Source organism: Pan paniscus, chromosome 4 (genome assembly GCF_029289425.2).
Source record: "Pan paniscus chromosome 4, NHGRI_mPanPan1-v2.0_pri, whole genome shotgun sequence".
NCBI lineage: Eukaryota > Metazoa > Chordata > Mammalia > Primates > Hominidae > Pan > Pan paniscus.
The window spans coordinates 27,979,109-28,001,574 of record NC_073253.2 but is presented as its reverse complement, the minus strand read 5'-3'; the positions used below and the strand labels follow the sequence as shown (position 1 = coordinate 28,001,574).

The 22,466-nt window shown below is 36.8% G+C and overlaps 1 protein-coding gene across 8 annotated transcripts in view; it reads right to left on the bottom strand.

Moving 5' to 3' along the window:
* The window catches only part of CCNH (cyclin H), a 36,958-nt gene extending 17,795 nt beyond the window's left edge, over positions 1-19,163 (bottom strand). For 2 of the 8 annotated variants that reach the window (XM_008976367.4, XM_034959836.3), the window contains exons 1-9: positions 18,813-19,159; positions 17,359-17,481; positions 15,425-15,498; positions 14,109-14,319; positions 10,975-11,138; positions 7,845-7,915; positions 5,531-5,642; positions 1,190-1,250; positions 546-625 (exon numbers count right to left, since the gene is read on the bottom strand). In XM_008976367.4, coding sequence (XP_008974615.1) covers positions 587-625; positions 1,190-1,250; positions 5,531-5,642; positions 7,845-7,915; positions 10,975-11,138; positions 14,109-14,319; positions 15,425-15,498; positions 17,359-17,481; positions 18,813-18,929 — 972 coding nt within the window. In that variant the 5' untranslated portion in view covers positions 18,930-19,159 and the 3' untranslated portion in view covers positions 546-586. Of the gene's footprint in view, positions 1-456; positions 1,251-2,480; positions 2,609-5,530; positions 5,643-7,844; positions 7,916-10,974; positions 11,139-14,108; positions 14,320-15,424; positions 15,499-17,358; positions 17,482-18,812 lie in introns of those variants that run through there. The other 6 variants (XR_008625348.2, XM_063604408.1, XR_008625349.2 and 3 more) reach the window with 5 other exon arrangements.
* Between the last annotated feature and the right edge of the window lie 3,303 nt (positions 19,164-22,466).

The window sequence follows — 22,466 nt, the reverse complement described above, 5'->3', positions numbered from 1 at the left end:
CGTAAGAGTTTGATGTAGACAGCTGTTCAAAATCGTATATCTGGTTTTTTTAAAAACCCATTTGGAAATGTTTTCGGGTAAGTAAAGAAAAATAATATTCATTACCCAGACGACTGGCTTTCAGTACCATGTAACAGTTGAAATACCTTCTGCAGTTTAATAGTAATGGACAAATAGCTAAATATTTCAGGATGGCATTCAAAAAGCCATTTATAAAGGTTTCTAGAGGGCAAAACACATTCCTTAACACTTTTAAAGCTGGCTACTAAGTTTTGTTTTTTGTGGTGCCTTTTTTTAAAAAAGCATAGGTTTGCCTATCATATTTTGCTTAAAAAATTAGGCAAATGAGTTGCAGCTTTAATTTGATATTAGTCATGATGGAATAAGAATATTCAAAACAGGTGCTATTCTAGCTCTTTTGAAGATGGGTTATTTTACATAAAGTTACTGTGAAAGGGAAAGAAAACAATAGAAAAGTTTTAATATATTTTATGTTTTCACATTATACTTTTTAAATAAAGTTAAACGTTTGATATGCTTCCTACTTCTCTTGATTAGTTAGCATTGAGAAATCAACTTCAAATGGTTAGAGAGATTCTACCAGGTCGTCATCAGTCCATTCTTCCTAAGAAGGAAAAAAAGTGTGGTAAGGATAACACTGAAGCATAACCAGTATTGTTTACCTCTTACCTCCCTTTAAGAAAATGTTCTCCTCCTTCTACCCATGTGGATTACAAAAGATAAACCAGGAAATTTTGTAATAGTTCACTGTTTGTTAGTAATGTTGGCATGGTCTCACCAGACTCCTCCAGTGAGGAATAAAGGTTACGGCTATGACCTTTTGCCTCTGATTATTCACTTATTTGACTTGACAGATAGAAAAATTTTTTTAAAAGGGGGTAAGGGAAAAATCCTTGGAGAATAAGAAATAAAGCAAAAATGTAGTATGTATGCATATTGCTTCTGCTTTCTATGAACACAGGAAGGATTCTTCATTAAATAAAGACAGAAGAGAGAAAAATCCCTTTAATAATGGACAACAGTACTGTACGTAAGGAAGTATGCAAAAAAATGAAAAAACCCACAACTCTATAATGCCTGTACTCTTGGAGAATAAATCTTAACAGTATAGTCACACCAGAATGTATAACAAAAATAACTTAGAGTTCATCTTTGGAGTAAAACATACCTCCTCATGTTTGGATTTCTTTGAGACGTAATCATCATCTTCATAGCCTTTCCTCTTCTTCCTATAATTAAGCAACTACCAATAAGCAATCCAATACCAGCCACAGAAACTATAAAATGTAAAATAAACTAGCAAGGCTATAGGCAATATCATGTATCTACTGAACAACAAGGCCTGGATAAATGGAAAAAGATAAACAGCTATGGGGTAGGGAAAATGATACTTTTACAATCAATCTTTAAATTAAATGCAATTCTAATTAAAACCCTAATAAAATTTTTCATGGAATTGTCAAGTCTAACACTGACCTAGGAAAGAGTGTGAAAAAATAGGAGCGAATATAAAAAAGAACAGTGTTGGAGGACCTTGTCCCAGTTATCTTTAAAGCACACTACAAAAGCTACGGTAATTAAAAGTGAGATATTAAACAGATCAATGATCAGACTAGATAAGCAAAGTAATGACTATGCAGAAGGATGAATTTAATGTGTGATAAGAAGTGTTTCAAGTAACTAGGAAAACATGAAATAAAAAATGAGCTGGGACCTGCTGGGCACAGGGGCTCACAATTGTAATCCCAGCTCTTTAGGAGGCCGAGGCGTCAGATTGCCTGAGCCCAAGAGTTTGAGACCAGCCTGAGTAATGTGGCGAAACCTCGTCTCTACAAAAAAATTAAAAAATTAACCAATGTGGTTGAGCACCTGTAGTCCCAGCTGCTGAGAGGCTCAGGTGGGAAGATCACTTGAGCCCAGAAGGCGGAGGGTGCAGTGAGCCAAGATCAAGCCACTGCACTCCACCTGGATGACAGAGAGAAGACTTTTTCTCAAAAAAGCGGGGTGTGGGAGCTGGGGCAAAAATTAGTATTTGGAAAAAAGTTGTGAAAAACAATAGAATATATCATATATAAATAATATATATAAATAATATATCATATATAAATAAGTACAATCAGCCTTCTGTATCCTGTGGGTTCCACATCTGTGGACTAAACCAACTGCGGATTGAAAATAAGAAAAAAAATTCTATCTGTACTGAACATGTACAGAATTTTTTCTTATTATTCCCTCAAGAATACAGTATAACTATTTACATAACATTTACATTGTATTTAGGTATTATAAGTAATCTAGAGATGATTTAAAGTACATGGGAGGATGTGTATAGGTTATATGCAAATACGCCATTTTGTATTAGGGCATCTGGATTGTGGTTATGAGCAGAAAGTCCTGAAACCAATCCCCCATGGATACTGAAGGATGACTGTATATAGAATCTATAAAGCACTACAAACCACAAAAATGTGGCCAGGTGCAGTGGCTCACGCCTGTAATCCCAGCACTTTGGGAGGCTGAGGCGGGCGGATCACGACGTCAGGAGCTTGAGACCATCCTTGGCTAACACGGTGAAATCCCGTCTCTACTAGAAATACAAAAAAAAATTAGCCGGGCGTGTTGGCATGCGCCTGTCATCCCAGCTACTTGGAAGGCTGAGGCAGGAGAACTGCTTGAACCCGGGAGGCAGAGGTTGCAGTTAGATCACACCACTGCACTCAAGCCTGGGTGACACAGCAAGACTCCATCTCAAAAAAAAACAAACAGAAAAGCCAGAAAATTGGGCAAAGGGGATAAATAAGCAATACAGATGAAATATAAATGACTGTTAAGTATGGAAAGTTCAATGTCCCATAATCAAGAAAATGCAAATTAAAATACCAATGTGATACTTTTTCACCCAGACTAGCAAAAGCTAAGCATTGATAATCACCCGTTGTACAGTATGTATGAAAAATGCAAAGAAGAAAAAAACGCTGCTTATTTCATAAATATACACATATGGATATACGTGCAGAGAAAAGGCTGGCAAAGGTAAACAACTGCTAAGTAACTTCTGAGGTCATGACAGATTTGGGTTTTGATCAAAGGGAACTTTGGTTTCACTTGTATTGACTGACAATGACAAAACAGTTTTTGTGTCATGAAAAATAAAGGTAAAATAATTTTGAAGATTAAGGAAAACAAATATTTAGTCCTAAAGTAGCACTACTCATGGTAGCGAGTACCAGAGCTGGTCCATGAACAGTTTCCAGTTTGCAGTGAGTTAAGTACAGGAATTGTGTTTCGAAATTTTTTTTTGAGACAGAGTCTTGCTCTGTTGCCCAGGCTGGAGTGCAATGGCATGATCTTGGCTCACTGTGACCCCTCCAGGGTTCAAGCAGTTCTCCCTGCCTCAGTCTTACAAGTAGCTGGGATTACAGGCACCCACCACCACGTCCAGCTGATTATTGTATTTTTAGTAGAGACGGGGTTTCGCCATGTTGGCCCGGCTGGTCTCGAACTCCCGACCTCAGGTGATCTGCCCGCCTTAGCCTCCCAAACTGCTGAGATTACAGGCATGAGCCACTGTGCTCGGCCCTAGAAATTTTTAATAGCAATTTGATATAATAATTTTATGACTGCTGAATCTAATAAAACTTGAGCTTATGTTTTTGTCTTCACTTTTCTAGTAATTCATTTTTTATTGAATTTTACAAAAGTATACATCTAGTGATTTTTTTTAAAAAAAGTCCTTCGCAGTTTGAGAAGCACCCCTCAAGTACTCATAGATATTCAGAATTTGGCCGAGTACAAGGCAGATGGCAATCTGGAATACAATGTAAGCTATGGCAGTTAAGAATTTTGGATTATGGTCCATTCAGTTACTTAGCTAGAAAGGGTAGGATTAGTAGTTCAGTGGTCTAATCCAGGGGTGGATAAACTTTTTCTTTAAAGAGACAGTAAATATTTTCGGCCTTGCAGGCCCTATAACCAGTTTCTGTTTCAACTACCTAACTTTTCTGCTGTATCATGAAAATAGCCATAGGTGATACGTAAACGAATAGGTGTGCTACATTCCAAGAAACTGTGTTCTAAAAACAGCTAGTGGGCTGGATATGCCTGGTAGGTCACAGTTTGCCAACCCCTGGTCTAATCCCATTTCAAAATCAATGCAAAAAGGACATAATCAGTGCTGCAATACTTTTATTCATTAAAGTCAACATTACTTCTCTGTAACCACTCTGAAAAATTCCTGTTACCACTGAAACCGAGGAGTGAATGAAATCCACCAATTTCAAGTTCTATGCTAAACCATGCTTTGTCGTTATACCCATAACTATAATAAAACAACCTCATATTCTGCACACTTCCTAAGTCCGTAGATATTCCCCAACTACAACTGTATAGGTAAGGAATTTGAGTCATGTGTATTTGACATAAAGGCCTTGGAATTGCTGTTCTGGCTTTTCATAGGTATCCAGCAGCACATATTCACCAATTACAGAAATAATACCTCAAATACATCTTAAATATAAGATGCCACAGATAACTCCCATTAAATTTTAACAAATAAGGTATAACTTTAAGTAACAAAATGCATCCCACAGGAAATAGAAAATGGCAGTTTCATTAATCCTAGTACCTGTCCAAATTCCCAACTGCTTAAACACCTAAAAAAGAAAGTTTCAGTGGATCTTTCAATTTGCAAAGCACAAATTGCCAATTTTATGGTGATTTTCACATTCAGCTTACAAATCAAGAGACATTAAAGGTGTTCTTATGGCTAGCCACAAGAAGAAATTAAACGGCCTCTTTTCCTATTGGCTTTGTGGTCACTATAAAGTTTGTCACTGAAAGAAGTATGCCGGGAGGCCAAGGTGGGCGGATCATGAGGTCAGGAGATTGAGACCACCCTGGCTAACACGATGAAACCCCGTCTCTACTAAAAATACAAAAAATTAGCTGGGCATGGTGGAGGGCGCCTGTAGTCCCAGCTACTCAGGAGGCTGAGGCAGGAGAATGACCTGAACCTGGAATGCAGAGCTTGCAGTGAGCTGAGATCGCGCCACTGCACTCCAGTCTGGGCAATAGAGCGAGACTCCATCTCAAAGAAAAAAAAAAAAAGAAGTATGCCAACTTTCTCTACTCTAGCTAACAGAAGTCTGGAAGAGCATATTTCTTCCTCAGACCAGATATCACAACTTCAAAGAGACAAAAGATTAAAAGGATAGGAAAAGGTAAAAGGATTCCTTAGGAAGACCCTGACCCCTGAAATCCCATGAGAAGTAACAGAACAGGACAGGGCCTGCAAGCCAAAGAACATATGAGTCACAGCAGGATCAGAACTGCACAGTGAATGCCGAACTATTACCTTAATCTCATTAGAAATGTCCATTCAATAAAGAAAATCTGATTTAATGGATCAGTCAGCTTTCCTCTAATGAGCAAACACCAATAAAATGATTTACGAACCAGTTGGACTGGATAGCAGTTATGTCTCTTGATTAACACTGTCACATTAACTTACGTGATTACGTTAAGTGCAAGCTCAGCAGAATGACATCGCTCCAACTTCTGTTTCAGAACAGCAACTTCTTCAGATCTGGGTGGTTCATACTTTTTTACTAAGTTTCTCATGCCTATGTGGATACAAAAAAAGAATTTAAACTGAATAAGCAAACCTCCTTCTCATAGTAAGGGAGCTGGTTACTTTTCCATTTTGTCATAGGAAACAACACTCTTCAAATGACATGGTTATTCTCAGGATTTGCATCATTCTGCATTTCATTCTACATTAAAATCCAATAAGCACTGTATGTTTAGTTCAAGTAATTATGGCTCTCTGCTGTTTAGCCCATATCATATACAGCATAAAGCACACTGTATAATCTAGTATTAATTTTTGGCAAATCCTACTGGGGTCACTTCTTGTTCAGTTTTAAGACTTAAAAAAAAAATCCCTAAATGATTTAGTGAACATGTTTTGTTCTCTATCACCAACCATCTTCGTAGTATTCTATTCCATAGACAGTGGGCCAAGAATATACTTCCTGTTTTCAAAGGAAACTGTTATTACACAACATGCAATAAAGGGAGGATGCTCAGTAAAAATTTGTTAATAATCCTTTGCTTTAACAAAACGCAAACCCTATACAAAAATGTCCACTTTAGGTTAAAAGCAAACTACTATATCAGTAACTTTATAATTGCAAAAACATCCTCTAGCTGATCTTGTTATTCAACTGTAATAAACCAAAGAATACAAATTTCAAGATTAGGGGAATGATGAGAGATCCAATGGGCTTATTATTACTATTAGCCAGCCATGTGATCCAAATGACTACACTACTGACCTATTTCACAATGCAAACAAAGCAGTATTTTTAACTGAATTAATACTTGTAACTCAACACCCTTAGGACAGTATCTATGTTCCAAAAATTACAAATATCTTAGTAGCATTAAACTTCTGAGTGTTTTATGAAGAGCTGTTTTTATTTCATTTTAAAATAAGTGGAGCAAAATAAAGGTATTGAGAAGAAATCAGTAATAAAACTAAGCTATGAAATGAGTACAGTGGAATAAGACCTTTACCTACTAAATTCTATGATCCTAACAGCTATAGTCAAATCACAATTAGCTTTTAAAGTGAACCCCCTAGTGGTATAACTAAAGACCTACAGTTTATAATTCATAAATCACAGCCATCATTCTCAAAGAAGGAAGCCCTCAGGATCACTTCGAGCAGAGAATCAAGAAATGATACATAGATGCCCTGAAGCATCTTAAATTTTAAAACACAAAATATATAAAATGTATGCCCATTTACTGTCATCGAAGATCAATATTTCAATCTTATATTCTACTGGTTTAATATTTAATTACAATACACATTTAATTAACAAGAACAATTTACACAAGAAGGTTTGGAAACAAACATGATCGACTTTTAACCCCAAAGAGTAGCTTAGCAGCCATGACCAAGTGTGCCACGGTCAAGAATGGAGAATGCTGGCTAATCCAGCCAATAAGTAAAGTAGAGATTCTACTTAACTCTCAACACCGGCACTAATGACAGGGTTTCTCAACACCAGCACTAATGACTTTTTGGGCTGGATAAGTCTTGGTTACGCAGGGCTGTATTAGTTTCCCGACATTGCTATTAAAATTATCACAAAAGTGGTGGCTTAAAACAACGGAAGTGTATTCTCTCATAGTTCTGGAGCCCAAAAGTCTGAAATGTTTCACTGTGCCAAAATTAAGGTGCTAGAAGGGCCATACTCTCTCTGGAGGCTCCAGGGATGAATCCATTCCTTGCCTGTTCCAGCTTCCGATGGCTGCCAGCTTCCTTTGGCTTGCAGCCACATCACTCCAATTTTCAAGGCAAGCATCTTTAAATCTTTCTCTGCTGTCTTAACAGTGCCTTCTCTGAGTGTGTCAAATCTCCTTCTACCTTTCTCTTAAAAAAATAATTTATCTACAAAATAGAAGTTCCAAATTTAAACATTATCCTTAAGTTATTTCCCATTACATCTTTTTCAGTGCCTAGTATGTTTCTTTATTCTTTAAAAGGATCCTGTTGTCAATCTCTAAATCCTTTCTAAATCTGACTCTATTTTCACTCTTTGCATAAGTTCTATATAAATGAACACTACTTCCTTCTATATACCTTCTATTTGTTCTAGACCAATGTGTCTTTCATGCTTCCATAATACAGTAATTCAATGAAAAGAAATCTAAACAAAAATCTATGTTATATTTCTAGTTAAACACCAAGAGATTTATTTAGAAAGGAGCTTTGTATTGGAAGAACATTTTGTAAAGTGTTCTCTTTTACTTACTTTTCATTATATCTAGTAACTGTGACAGGCAAGTTCTGTTCTCTTTCAGCATCAGACTCTCTGATAAATAACTAGTAAAGAAAAGAAAAAAAAATCTATTGAAAACATACAGCACATTGAGAAAACATGACATCATAAATTATTTTCCTCCATCCTCATCAAAGGCAATTAAAAAAATTTTAAATTTATGAATGTATAATCTGTAACTCCTATGTTTTAAGGATTTATTACCACTTACATTAAAAGATGTTTATTGTTCAAGTTTAGTGACATTCAGGTACCTTTCAGAGGGAAAATAGTATGAAAGCAACAGTAATAGCCAGTACTTATAACATTTATATCTTTTAATATAGAAGCCCAATAAGGCTAACCTTATTTTACAGATGAGGAATCTGAGTTACAGGGATGAACAAGTCATGATCTTGTAACTTGCCCAAAGTAATAAAGCTAGGAAGCAGCAAAAATGGAATCTGGCACTAGTAAGGATTCTCTATTCCCTTAATATGAAAGCCATTTTATCTATAGTTGCACTTCTGTGGAGTAACAGACATTCAAACCAACAAGACTATCACCTAATGCTTTATAAATCTATTGCATCTTATTTGCATCAAGTCCAAATCAAAGGTGTTAAACTTACTTATCAATGTGATATAAAACCCAAATTACCTGTTTTTCTCAGAGCCACTGACAGTATGAAAATATAATTTCTATATTAAAATTTCAGTTACTCAGAAGTTTTACATACCTGAACTTGACCTATGATTGATAAAAGGCGAAATGAACAGATTCTCAAAATGTTAAATAGTTTTTCAAACACAAATGCAAAAAACTTATTTTTCTCTTGGGGGTAATAGTTAGAAAAATAGAAAGCAATGCTTTAAGAACTCTTGTTGCTGTCTTTATCCAGATTTATTTAAATTTTATTATAAAGTTTTGATAACTGTTTGATATTACATCATCATCATCTACTGTGGGAATAAATTTTGGATCTGAAAATCAGGAAATCTCCTGACAACTAATCCATTTCCGGCTACCAGTAATTCAAAATAACTAGTTTTTTCCTTTCCCTCTCCTACCTAAAATTCCTCCCATTTTTGTCATCTTCCTTTATTTTTACTCTTCATTTCCTTTTGATTTCTTAAGCATAAGGGTCATAGGTTTGGTGCTAAGAGTTGGCTGACTAGACTCATTATCTCTGTGAAGTCAGCAACTCTTAACCTCAATTTTGAATTTGAACTTATAATATTGTGGTGTTTTAATAAAATCCACAGGCAAATAAGAATACCTAAAGTAGCAAAAATAAAGCTCTAAATCTGCAAGAAAGAGAAGAAAACCCAGAAATAATGGTAATAATCCTATGATTAATAATCTGAGGCATTATCCAGACTATGACAACAGCACAGGGGCTTTCCCTTTTGAAATCAGCAATAAATGTAAAGCTCATTTCCACATATCCCAAAAATTTGCCTGTAAATCAGCTGTAAGTTAAAAACGTTTGGAAAGCATTTCCCTAAAGGAAAAAAAAAAAAAAAAAAAGGCCCAATGTCTAGTCTCTGGGAATGTTACGAAAGCCTATTAAATTTGCAAGGAGCCAAAGGTATGGCAATTTCAATTTTGCCTTCCTGGAATTATAATGAACTAAACTTCTAAGATGAAATAAATTCATTTGGACCTTCACTGAAGAATTTATAGATGCACTATATACAATGCTTCAAGATTAATCAAACTTTTGGTTATCTGAATTGTGGAAAAGAGGACTTTTGTTCCCTTACAGAATGAAGTCTGCAGGCCAGGTATGGTGGTGTGCACCTGTCACCCCAGCACTTTGGGAGGCCTAGGCAGACTACTTGAGTCTAGGAGTGACTGAGATGAGCCTAGGCAGCATAGGGAAACCCCAACTCTACAAAAAAACAAAAAGATTAGCCAAGGTGTGGTGGTGTGTGCCTGTGGTCCCAGCTACTCAGCAAGCTGAAGTAGGAGGATCGCTTGAGGCTGGGAGGTTGAAGCTGCAATGAGCTATGACTGTGCCACTGCATTCTAGCCTGGGTGAGAGTGAGATGCTGTCTCAAAAAAAATAACCACCCAACCCCCACAAAATTAATGGAAGTCCACATCTTAACTCCATATACATCAGTAATTTACATGACTATCTTTCCTAACAGAGATTTATCTTATTCATACTCCTAAAGTGTAGTACAGTGCATAGTAGTACATAGAAGGTATCTAATAAATGTTTGCTTAGTAAATAAGTGGAGATATAAATCACTTTGGGATTAAACGTATACATTTATATACAGTTGGTGAGCTAAGTTTGCAGAGAAGAGGCATATCATAAATAAAATATAAACCTACAATCCCTTATCCTAGATGCAGATGTGTTGCGAAATTCTTATTAATAAGTATTCATGTCTTAGAAAAGTTATCTGGTGTATATATTATGAAATGTGAAATACCCAAGTGATGTCTGTAATCAGGAATATTAAGATTTCTGCAAGGGAACACAAATATTCCTATTAAGTGAAATAAAAACTAAATACAATCTGCTCTATTTGCTGCCACCTTATCAATGGATTCTGAAATTATGGATAAGGGATTATAATCATGTAAAATAGTTTTAATTAACTTTAGGAAGTTTTATCATCTTTCTTCCTCAGCTATTTCTAGGAATGAAATCAAGCAGAACCTCAAAGGTCATAAACTGAGAAACTTAATACAGAAACTAAAAATGTCTAATTGGCCGCTAGCTTGTGCTTCAGTTAGTTAACAATATTTAACTTCCACGTGTCATACATGCTCTACAGAAGGGGAATAAAGATAAAACAAGGCAGACATTTGCTGCACTCAAGTTGCTCACCAGTTCACAGGAACTTCTAAATTTGTCATATACTGATAGCTATATCAGTCTTTCAAGGATCACCTGGTTTACTTCTACTTTAATCCTAAATGTATCCTCTTAGTTTAACAGTATTTTTCATGATGTTTAAAGATTTCCTCAAAAGGCAATTTCATTTCTTCTTTTCACCAACCATCCCAGCCACAAGGAATATTAAAGATTACAGTCCAGAAATGATTCTATGAATAAATAAACCCAGTGACTGAATTTGACCTAAGTTAAAAAACTAATTAATACCTTTCCATAGTAATTCCAGCCCTGGAGGCACTAGATAAAATGGCAGTCAGGGCAATTTGGGAAGGTGTGTATAAAAGGTAAGCATCCGTCAATGCAATTCTATTAAGAAAGTCATCAGCTGTTTTCCTCAAAATCTCTGGATTCTCCAATATGGGATAGCGGGTCTAGAAAGAAAGTTTGCAAATGTTACCATTTCTGAGGGTTTAAATGGAGTATAACAACAGTTTAAAAATTACACAACTCCTATTAAGAAATATATGCTATAACATGTCTAAAGTTCCTAGCACAGTAATTGACACTGTCCTCAATTTACATTAATCCCTTCTCTTGGTCCTTTTCCACCTGAGTAGGAAGGGGAGGGAAGGGAAGCTCTTAGAGATTCCATTGAGTCTAAAGTAGGGCCAATAAATACATATTCCCAGGTAAATGCTTCTCTCAGGCAACCCAGGTGATTCAAATGTAAGGCCACATTTAGGAATACACCTTATTTTTATATGAAATTCCTTCTATTTAAAATTTGCTTTCAGAAAGAAGTAAATAAAAATGAATCTCGATTTGATTAGAACACACTAGACTTCAAATTCCCACAGAAAAAGTTTTAGAGTATGCCCAAGAAATGTGGAAGACCTCCTATTTCCTGACAGTTCTTCATACCCTATAAAATAAACCATAAATCCTAAGTCCTCAGATATCCATATTCAACACCTAAAGCACTAAGAAAGCTTTTCTACACTCTGAAACAAAATATTCAGAGTCAATTGTGCAAAAATGCCTCACCTGTGATATGAGAAATTCAGACCCACTACTCTGACCACAATGCCTCCCTTTCTAATATATTTACTCATTTACTTCACAGCTGTTCTCCCTCCTCTGAACCTTTGCTCACTTATCCCTCTACTTGCTCCCACTCACCAGTGTCCTCTGGTCCTCATTTCTCTCCTGAATTCCCTGCCCCAATATGCTGCCAACAAATTTCTGGCAAAACCAGAAATTGAACAGTGGTTGAATCCAACAAACTTTCGCTTTGCAACTATACCAAGATTTCTGAGGGCTGCCAGAGAAAACCATACAAGCAGAAGTCTGGTAATGTTACTATAAACTCATGTTCATTGACCTCAGCAAGGCTCTTAAACACTGCCAAGCAACCATAGTATTTCCACAGACAATTGACTCTCCTATTTTTCAGTGACTGCAAAAATATTTTCCATCTGTCTTAATGTCTTTGATAATTCTCAGAAACTCCATCACTCTCAGAAAACTATCTCTTACCAAAGAAAGGCGCTATTTCCTGTCAACACCAAATCCTGAGGCATAACAGTATCCTAACCCATAATTTCCCCTTTTCCACTGTTAAGAGAAAGAGCTATTATTCCCTCTAAGGCCAGTTCTTATACCTTGCTTCCAAATCCCATGCCAACCCCTTCTATCTTACTCCAAAGAGACTATTTTGTATTTCATCTTGCTCTCACTACTAGCTCTTTGCCTCAGTATCTAAATGTGCATCAGTCTCTTCCATAAAACAAAACACAACAACAAAAAAACTCTCACCCAGTCAGAACCCTGGGGGTTCTTCCTCTGTCTTCATCTCTATATGCAATCAATCCTCATGTTCTATTGATTCTACCTAACTACAGGCTAAGCATCACAAATCCAAAAAATTCAAAATCCGAAATGCTCCAAAATCTGAAACTTTCTGAGCACTGACATGACACTCAGGAAATTCTCATTGGAGCATTTCAGATTTTGGATTTGGGATGCTCAACCAGTAAGCACAATGCAAATATTGCAAAATCAAAAAAAAAAAAAGTGTAATCCCAAGTACTTTTAGTCCCAAATTTTTTAGATAAGGGATACTCATCCTGTATCTCTGAAGCCCAGGAAGCTCTTTCTGTATCCACAACCTTCATACGAGTGAAGCCCAGCACTATCTTTTGCTTGGACTCCTTTAACGGTACCCTGTTATTGACTTAATCTATTCTAATCCATTCTCCACGTTATGCCTGACACATACAGATGCGCGATAAATACCTGATCCATAAGGTTGCCAACATGATCTTTTAAAGCTGCAAATCTAATCATGCCACTCTCTAAATTTAAACCTTTCACTAGCTTCTCTTTGCTATATTCAAAATCTGTAACATTGTCTCCACAGTCTAGACTCTGCCTTCCTCTCTTGGCAGCAGCTGTCTGTGATCTCTTCCCCCTGCATTGCTAGGCTCTGTTCAGGCTCTTCAGCACGGAATGGTTTCTTGAATTTGAGCTTTTTACCAGGGAAGTCTCTGATTGGAATGTTCTTCTCTCTCCTATTCCTACTCTGAATTTTATTTTAAATGATACGTTCTCAGAATGTTTTCCTTACCCCTTAATCTGTTATCTCCCTCTAAAATATATTTTCCCCTCTGTATCATTGAGCACACTGGATATATGATTGTCTAAAACCTTTAGATTGTAAGGTTCACAAAAGTCGAGACTGTTCCTGTCCTATTTCTGGTTACATCCTCAAGCACAAAGTTTGGCACATAGAAGGTACCCAAATTGAGCCACTGATCTAATATGAATGAACCAATTCCTGATTTGATTCGACTCAGACTATCCAACTTCTCTTTTAGAGCCAAACAAAACAACTTTAAAAAGTTGCTTTTGTCAATGTTTGTTTACGTATATTATTGATGCTTACATAGTGACTTAAGTTCACAAACCTCTAAAAATATAAGTCACTTAGCAATCTTCTAGTTTAAGAATTTTTTATGGTTTAAATCAGGCCCAGATCCATGACAATATAATTCAAAGTTAGAAGAGTTATCTTAAGCCTTTATAGTAAGCACCGTTCTAAACTCTCAATGGTCTTCATTACATCCCTGGATGTAATGAAGATCACTTAAATGAGATTGCAGATCACTTAAATCAGAAACTCTGTAAGTCCCACCCAACAATCTCAGTTAACAATTTCTCCAGATGACTGATGAGGCCCACTGAAGTTTGAAAACAACTGCCCTAGATGACCAGGCCAGACCCACAGGTATTGTATCCATGCTATAACAACAAGGATGATTATGAGTTTTAAAATTTTGGATTCTTTTGTTAAAGAATAGGAAAGGAGAATGTAGTATTAGTTTATTTTACATCAAGTTTACCTTTAAGTCGATGAGGAAGCCCTCAAATGGTCTGTAAGGATTGTGGACAATAAGGTGGAAATTAAGTTGCTGTATAAGAAGTAGTTCATATTCCAGTATCTGTTCAAGTGCCTTCTCCTGTCCAAGAGGACTCTCCCGAAGGTTTCCAACAAACTGAGGACTAGATACATTGAATTCATCTACTTTGCAGGCCAAAAATGCACAAGTGAGCCTAGAGGAAAAAATAAGGAGGCAGGAGGCAGGGGGTGGGTGGGGTGGAAGAACATGCATATACTTTGAGAAGTATCTAAATAATTTATTTCTAAAAGTATATTCTACAATTGCCTAATATTCAAAAGTGACTGCTAGACATTGCAAGAATTGTTTTTTAAAAGACACTTCCTGTTCACACTTCATTAGGAGACGTAAGACAACTATAAAATTAGGTCAAACCAATATTGCCATGGCATTCAAACATCACTGACTCAATGACAGTGTTATGCAGTACAACCTAAATATCTGGAAAAACAAATTAACTGAGGAATAAGAGTACTTTGTATAATGTAGATGGAAGAGTTAAAAATAAAGCAGTACCCACATATGTACCATGTAAGTATGGGAAGAAAAGTAGGTTAAAGGAACATTGTGGAAGGCCATCGGCAGAAGTCTCTAAGGGCATCTGAATAAGGGACTATTATTTAAGGGACAAACTTGTGAAATTCACCTGGCCACTTCATGCTCTTCAGTATGAGATAACAGTAAGAAAGCTACTGTAAAAAACAGTTGGCAGTGAGATCAAGGGCCTAATCTTGACTGGTGGAAATGGGAATCAAAAAAGAGAAAACAGGTACAATGTCATTGAGAGCAAACTCTTTGATGAGTTTCATACTAATTTCATTTTTAATGATAGACACAGCGCTCAGCAGAGAGCAGCAACAACAGACCTTTGTTCAACTGAAATGAGTATGAAGCTATAGGATCCGTAAACTGACTGGATGTGGGAGGGGCCACTATAAATGATTCTCAGTCTGAACAACTGGAAGAACAAAGGTGTCTAATAGGAAGAGATGTTAGAGAAGTAGCTAATTTGAGAAAAACAAAATTTGAATCTGGACAAGCTGAAGTTCAGATGCCATCAGAATTACTGAAGTACAGGTAAATAGAGATCTCAAGTTCTGAATAAACAAAAAAAAATAGAATTCAAGTCTAAATTACCCTGTATTAGGAAGTCAGTTCTCTCTCTCTCTCTCTCTCACAATTCTCTCCTCCCAAAAAATACTCAAAAGATTATAAAGGTCTTCTTAAATGAAAACAATATATTAGACAGACATACTCACATTATTATCCTGGGGTGATATTCCATTACTGAGTTATTAAGATAAAAACGTTTGAAATACATACAAGCCGTACCCTAAGGGTTAAAAAAAATATATCATCAGGATCTAGTCACAAATGTTAAATGTTAAATTTTGTGAAACAGAACTTATTTATGGAAAGGTTTCTTTGTAGAGATTACCCAGAAAAATACTAATACTCATTAATTCTTCTTTAATCAAAACAAATTGTGATGAATTACTACAGAAATGCCATAGCCAAAAGATTCTTTCCCATCCTTTGCTTGTCTATCCCCAGCCTACACTGGCTAATCCTTCCTATGGTCACTGGATTTAAAAATACGTGTGTGTGTGTGTGTGTGTGTGTGTGTGTGTGTGTGTATTAGAAATCAGACTATCAAAAATGTTCTGAATTAGATAAATTCAGGAAGAAAAATACAAACGTTCACAGATTAACCAATCTTATAAAAATATTGACAAAAAAACATGGGCAAGGCTATAAGCCTTCTCTCTAAAGCCACTCCATATTTGTGATATAACCATGTATCCATTCCATGATTTGTGATCACTGCTGCCAACTGAATGGCAGAAGCAGCACTACCATTTATTGAATGTATACCATGTGCCAGACTCTGTGCTAAGCACGAAACTATCATCATGTTTTAATCCTTACAACAGCTTGGTGAAGTATTATTATCTCTACAGAGAAGGAAACTGAGTATCAATGAGGTTAACTGACTTATCTAGGTCACACAGCTAATAAGGAACAGGAATGAATTCAAGTAAGACCTGCCTGTACTTTTAACCATTATATCATTTGGCTGGAACCAATGAAATGAACACTTATCTATTTTATGATAGAAAAAAGAATATTTCAAGTATTTTAAAAGTTTAGTTTTGTCATTATGTAAAACAAAAAATTATTCACCAATGATAAACATGTTATTTAAAAATAAATTCCATAAAGAAGTTCATTAAAGGATTTTTTCTTCATTTGATAAGATCACTTAAATTTACTGCCTCATTTTACAGTTCTTTTGTAAGAACAAGCCAAATCTGAAGATATAAACTAATCAAGTATACCTAAAACTCTCTCTGAATCTTTGACATCTCAGATGAAAAAAAAATTGTAAATTCTATGGACTTAATATTTTCAACATACTTCAATTTTTTTTTCAACTATAAAAATGGAGATAATTTCCTAGAAAATTATTCTCTACTGGGTCGTAAGCTAGTCACACTGTATAACTTTAAAACTTAACAGACTTTTACTTAAGATATACTTTTATATTTGGTCTTCACAACAAACCAGTGAGAGAATAACGTAAAAACATTTTGAACACCCTCCCACTCTACCTTTTTTATCTTTCTGCTTTTTAATCTCAGCTACCTGTTTCTCCTCACGGTTGCCCACCCCAGCAAAAAACAAATAGGTCCTCAGAACCATACATCTGAAGCAATAAGACAATCTTTTTAACCAAAGATAAAACTCCAGCTTCTACTAATCAAGGCTTAAAAAAATCTTATGGTATCAGTTTCAGCTGGGGCATATGATTACCAATGATGAATGAATGCATTATTTCAAACATTTATTGGGTGTCACAGAGTTGGAAAAGCAGTAGTCTATGTTCTAGTCCCAGTCCTATGGCTCACTAGTTGAGAACTTAGAGGAAAGTAACTTATTTTTTTTCTTTCTTTATGACATTACCTGACCTCAAATTTTTTTCTGACCACAAAGTGAGACTTGAAATACTTTTGAAGATATGATACAGCAACTCATGATTTAAGGCCTGTATTGAAAAATATATAATGTGCCAAAAACTAATTAATTGTAACTAAGGTGAATTTTTAAGACTTGAGTGGACAGGGAATTTAGAAGAGGTCACATTTCACAAGCCAACTAAAGGACATTATATTTCATCACCACTGTAACTTACCACAACAGACCTTGGCATTGCTGGCTTAAACACCGAACAGAATTCCAATAACCTTTTCTCATAGTATTTGCAGAGTGTCATTTCTTCATGAGGCTCAAGAAAGACTGGATCATTCGGAAGAACCTTTAGATCAACAATTACAACACAAGTTCAATGAATTCAATGAATTAAACAATTGTAAAACATTTTTCTCTATCTAGATTAAATTTAGTTTATATATCCAACGAAGGGTATATATCACGCCTCATTTTCTTTATAGATTCGCTAATCATTACACAAAATAGCTGTAGGAAAATATTTAATAAACTAAAACTGTACCATCATTTCACGACTTTTCGGAATGTGAGCTAGACCTTTGCTTCATTAAAGTATAAACAATCATGACAGGCTGTGTGCACATGCTCACAGTTGTGATATCATTATTTATAAATTAAAAAGTAGACAGACTTTTAAAAATATGATTGGAAAGCTTCCAACATCCGTTTCTCGGTCAGTCATTACGTCACAAGTTGTAAAAAAACGGCAAATGTTTCGATTAATTTCTGTTATTTTAAGCTACCCAGTTTGTGGTGATTTTTTTAAGGCAGCCCTTAGGAAACTAATTCAGGTGCTAAAATCAGTGATATGAAATAGATGTGAATTAAAGGTAGAAAGTAAAGTAACTCAGTATCGGTAATTTGGAGGCACTGAACACTTGCTGGAGTGGAGCTTGTAGGAAAGATTAAACCAGTCCGAGAGCTGTAACAGAAGGAACTTGGCTAGCGGGCCATAGTCCAAACCATCTTCAGTCACTTGGTTTGTACTTGGTCTCTGGTCTCCCTCCCTCATCCAACCCATTCACCACGAGGTTGCTAGAGCGCTGTTTCCAGAACGGAAATCTGATAAGGTTAGCTTCCCATTTTAAATATTTCAAAGGTTCCTCATCCTTTCAGTGGAAATGTTAAACGCCTCACTTCCACTTACAAGTTCCCTTCCTACCCTCCCCAGCCATTCCTGCACAGGTACTCAACTTCGGCCACATACGACCACAAACACGTCCACGCACCATCTCTGTAACTTCTGACCTCTCTCCCACTCTGAACGGTGGTTCTGACTGCCTGGAACGTCCTTTCCCATTTTCTCCGCATTGGCTACTGGGAAAAACCTTCCCCAACATCACCTCTTGACAAGTGAACGGCTCTTGCCACGCACTACCTTAGCACACTACTTACTCTCTTCTTCACTGCGTTACAAAGACTGGTTACTTGTCTGCCATTCGACGACGGGGATGGCGTTGTTCGTCTTTGTACCCACGGAACCTGGCAAGGTGCTCGCTTATTTTGATAGATAAACGCACTCCGCGCCGCAGAGGCAGAGAAATGACGGAGCGAGATTGTCCTGGGAGCCAGAAGAGCTCCCGCAGCTGCTCAGAATTTAGTGACCGGGCAACTGGGCAACCGTTGGGAAAACCTCACCTTCCCGTTGGCCACGGCTTTGCATCTGAATTTGCGGTTGGCGTCGGCCCGCAGTCTTGCCAGCTGCTCCTCGCTGGAGAAAGTCCAGTGCCGCTTCTGACTACTGTTGTGGTACATTGTGGAATCGTGACCAGGTCCAGAGAGTCTGCAGACGAGAACCCAAACGCATCAGCGTCCTGGCGTAAAACACCCTTACCCCCACCGAAGATCTCGCGGAAGCCTAGGGCGTCCGGCCAGCCGGCGCGGGCGCGCTGACGCCACGATTACGCGGCCAGCCCGTACGCAGTTGCATTTCCGGAACGGACTAGGAAGAGACCGTATCCCGGGTTCGTTAGGACGCCCGCTGAGACGTAGGTGGGCGGAGCCTAGAGAACGCGCCTCTCAGTGAGCCTGGGACATAGCTCCGCCCCTTCCAGGCAAGATTTAAAGGAGAAGCGCCCGGCAAGAGTGTTCAAGCGGCATAAACTGAGGGTATGGAGTAGGCAGATGTAAATTCACAGGGGATAATCAGAAATGAGGAAAGGATTTCGTAGGGTGCTCATTTTTAAATAGAGGCCTCACTGAAGTTGACATTTGTGAAAAGGCTTGAAAAAGTTGAAATAGTAGGTTGATCAATCATGTAGGGAGATCACGGGACCCAGAAAGAATAGGTAAGATCTTCAGGCAGAAGCATTCCTAGCCCTTTTCAGGAAGAGTTTGGAGACCAGTATTCTTGAAGCACTACCAGAAATCTCGGAGAATGGAACATGGCTGAAAAACTTGAAGCAGTGGATGCGTATTGGCCCTTACAGTTCTGCCACTTTTGTTGCCTTGTCTGTTCTTTCTCTGTGCTTTTTTTCCTTACCCTTCTGTTGATAACTAGCCAATCCTCTCCCTCTGTTTTCATCTCTGAAGCCAGGATGTATGGTAGTATTCGTTTTGTTGAGATTCCCATTTTCATTGCCTCTAGGGAGCCTTACAGTAAGCTATCATGAAAATTAAGGTATTTACTATTTTTTAAATTACTAGGACTTTCAAAATTGCAGGTGAGGTTCAAAATTTACATTGATTCTGGTTTGTCCCATTTAGGCATACCTTATTCTCTCATGTATTTATTATATATCCAATCCGAAAAATGGATTTCCCTATGGCAAATAGCTTTTCTAAAAAATAAATAAATAAAAAGAAAGAGAAAGATGATGAGACCTAGAGAATTTAGGTCTTGAAAAGCCCACACAGGTAAAAAGAAGAAGTGGCAGGATGACTTTAACTCTGCTTTCTATGAAAATGTTTTTAGGGGCTTAAGAAAGGGAAAGCCTTTTCTTTTTCATTTTTGTTGGGTACAGTTGAGGTTAGAGTTTGCCACAGTTATCTGAATTCCTCAAACTTATGCCATTTGTGGTTTATAATTTTGGAGAGCCACACACTCAACATATGTGGCTAACCTGATCTCATAAATTGGCTAAGAAAAGAGAGAAAAAGAGAGAAGATCAAATGGCATGGCAAATTGATTACAATGAATTGTGAACAACCTAAAATGTTGCATGTTGGGGAAAGAATAATTTAAAAGAGAAAAACATAATGGTACAAAAGATAGGAAAATAAGTGATCTAGATAATTAAATGTCTATATAAAGTCTTAGACTCATGACAGTTATATATATCATATAAATTCTTTTCATTTTGTTTTTCTGAAAGATATTTGACAACTCCTTAGTTTTATGTAAAGGAAAATAAAAATAGGTATTTAAAAGAGTTGGCAGACTGTGATTTCCACAGAGATATGAGTAAAATTTCTGAATGTCATTTAGGAAAAATATATGAAAAACCTGGCATTGCTGGTGTAATTTTTTTTAAACCTTGAACAAATTTTAGTCCATGAAAATTGACATTGATCTTATTTTTCAGATGTAGTAGGAATTGGGCTCTGTCTAAATTAACTGTCTGAGGAATACAATTGTTGCTGATGCCCTAACATTAAGGCTCATGTATGGTTTTTCTTATTAAGGTAAGCAGACTGGATGCTGTGACAGTCTCCTACTCAGCCTGTTGTGCGACAGTGTTTCTTTGCTATTGCTACCACAGGAGGCACACTGGAATGCAGAACTTGTGCCTTTACCTATTTCCATTTCTAGTTTCAACTAAAAAGTAGCAAGTGTTTCTCTTCACTTCTATTATTTTTACTTTTTTATTTATGGAGAATTTCAAATATAAAGAATACAGAGAAACATATTTCAAAAATTATCAATACATGGCCAGTTCCCTTCTACCCTCCACCCACACCTCCATTAGATTTTTTTTTTCTTCTTCTTCTTCTTTTTTGAGACAAAGTCTTGCTCTGTCACCCAGACCGGAGTGCAGTGGCACAATCTTCGCTCACTGCAACCTCCGCCTCCTGGGTTAAAGCCATTCTCCAGCCTCAGCCTCCTGAGTAGCTGGGACTACAGGCTCATGCCACCAGGCCCAGCTAATTTTTGTATTTTTAGTAGAGATGGGGTTTCACCATGTTGGCCAGGCTGGTCTAGAACTCGTGGCCTCAAGTGATCTGCCTGCCTGGGCCTCCCAACTCCATTAGTTTTAAATCACAATGTCCCTGCTACTAAATGAAGATATTTCAAACAAGAACAAACCAACTAACCAGACAGAACCTATTCTTCCTAGAAGACATAGGGAAATTCACAGCTTGTTGACAAAGATATCACTATTTCATTAGACACTACTCAGAAGTGAAATGTTAAGAAATATTTCAATGACTTTTAAAAGTAAATACAATCTCTTTTATTGTGCTGCAGTTGTTAAATTGTGCTATGGTATGTACTTGAAGACAAATTCCAAATATTTTGACTTGCAGGCATTACCTGTAAACTAAGGGTTACCAATCAGAGATTAGGTGATGCCGAGCAGTTGTCATCTGTTTGGCCACCACAGAAATGTCCTGTACTTATCCACATGCTATTCCAAAATTTCCCATAAGAGTATTAGGATTTCCTTTCTCTTGCTTCAGGACAGTCTTCCTTCTTTGCGCTCTACCTAGTGATCTTAATGTTTAGGGAAACATAAAAGTAAAAAGGTCATATTGCCTGATCTTAGGAGAAAAGGAAGAAAAGGGGAATTAAAAGGTTGTGGGAGTGACCAGTAAATATGTTTGCAACTGAAATAATTTTGCAGTCTAATATAAAACATCTTATAAAGTGGCCAGATTAATTTATAGTCCTCATTTCCCAAACACATCAGCATACTCACGTTCACACCATTTCTGATTGCAGGGACACACACACACACACACACACACACACACACAAAAGGGATAGAAGAGACCAAACCACATCTATGCTCACAAAAACACACAATATCTTTCTTACTTTAAAATCTAACATAAAACTGTATGCCTTCAGCTACTGACATGGATTCGTGACATTTAAAATACAGCTTTACAATGAGTATTTAATAACCCTTTGCAATTGTATTTGGTTAATACACAATTAACAAATTTGTATTTGCAGCATTGGCTGCAAAATCCTTTCTTAGTTTTATTCTCAGATGTCAAGTTACAACTAAGAGAAGAAAAGCAGTCGCCTGAAGCAAGTACCTGATTTTTAGAAAATAGAATACTACTAAAGGAAAAGAAATAAGAAGAAGAAATAGCATTTAAAAAATATCGTTGATCTATATGTGA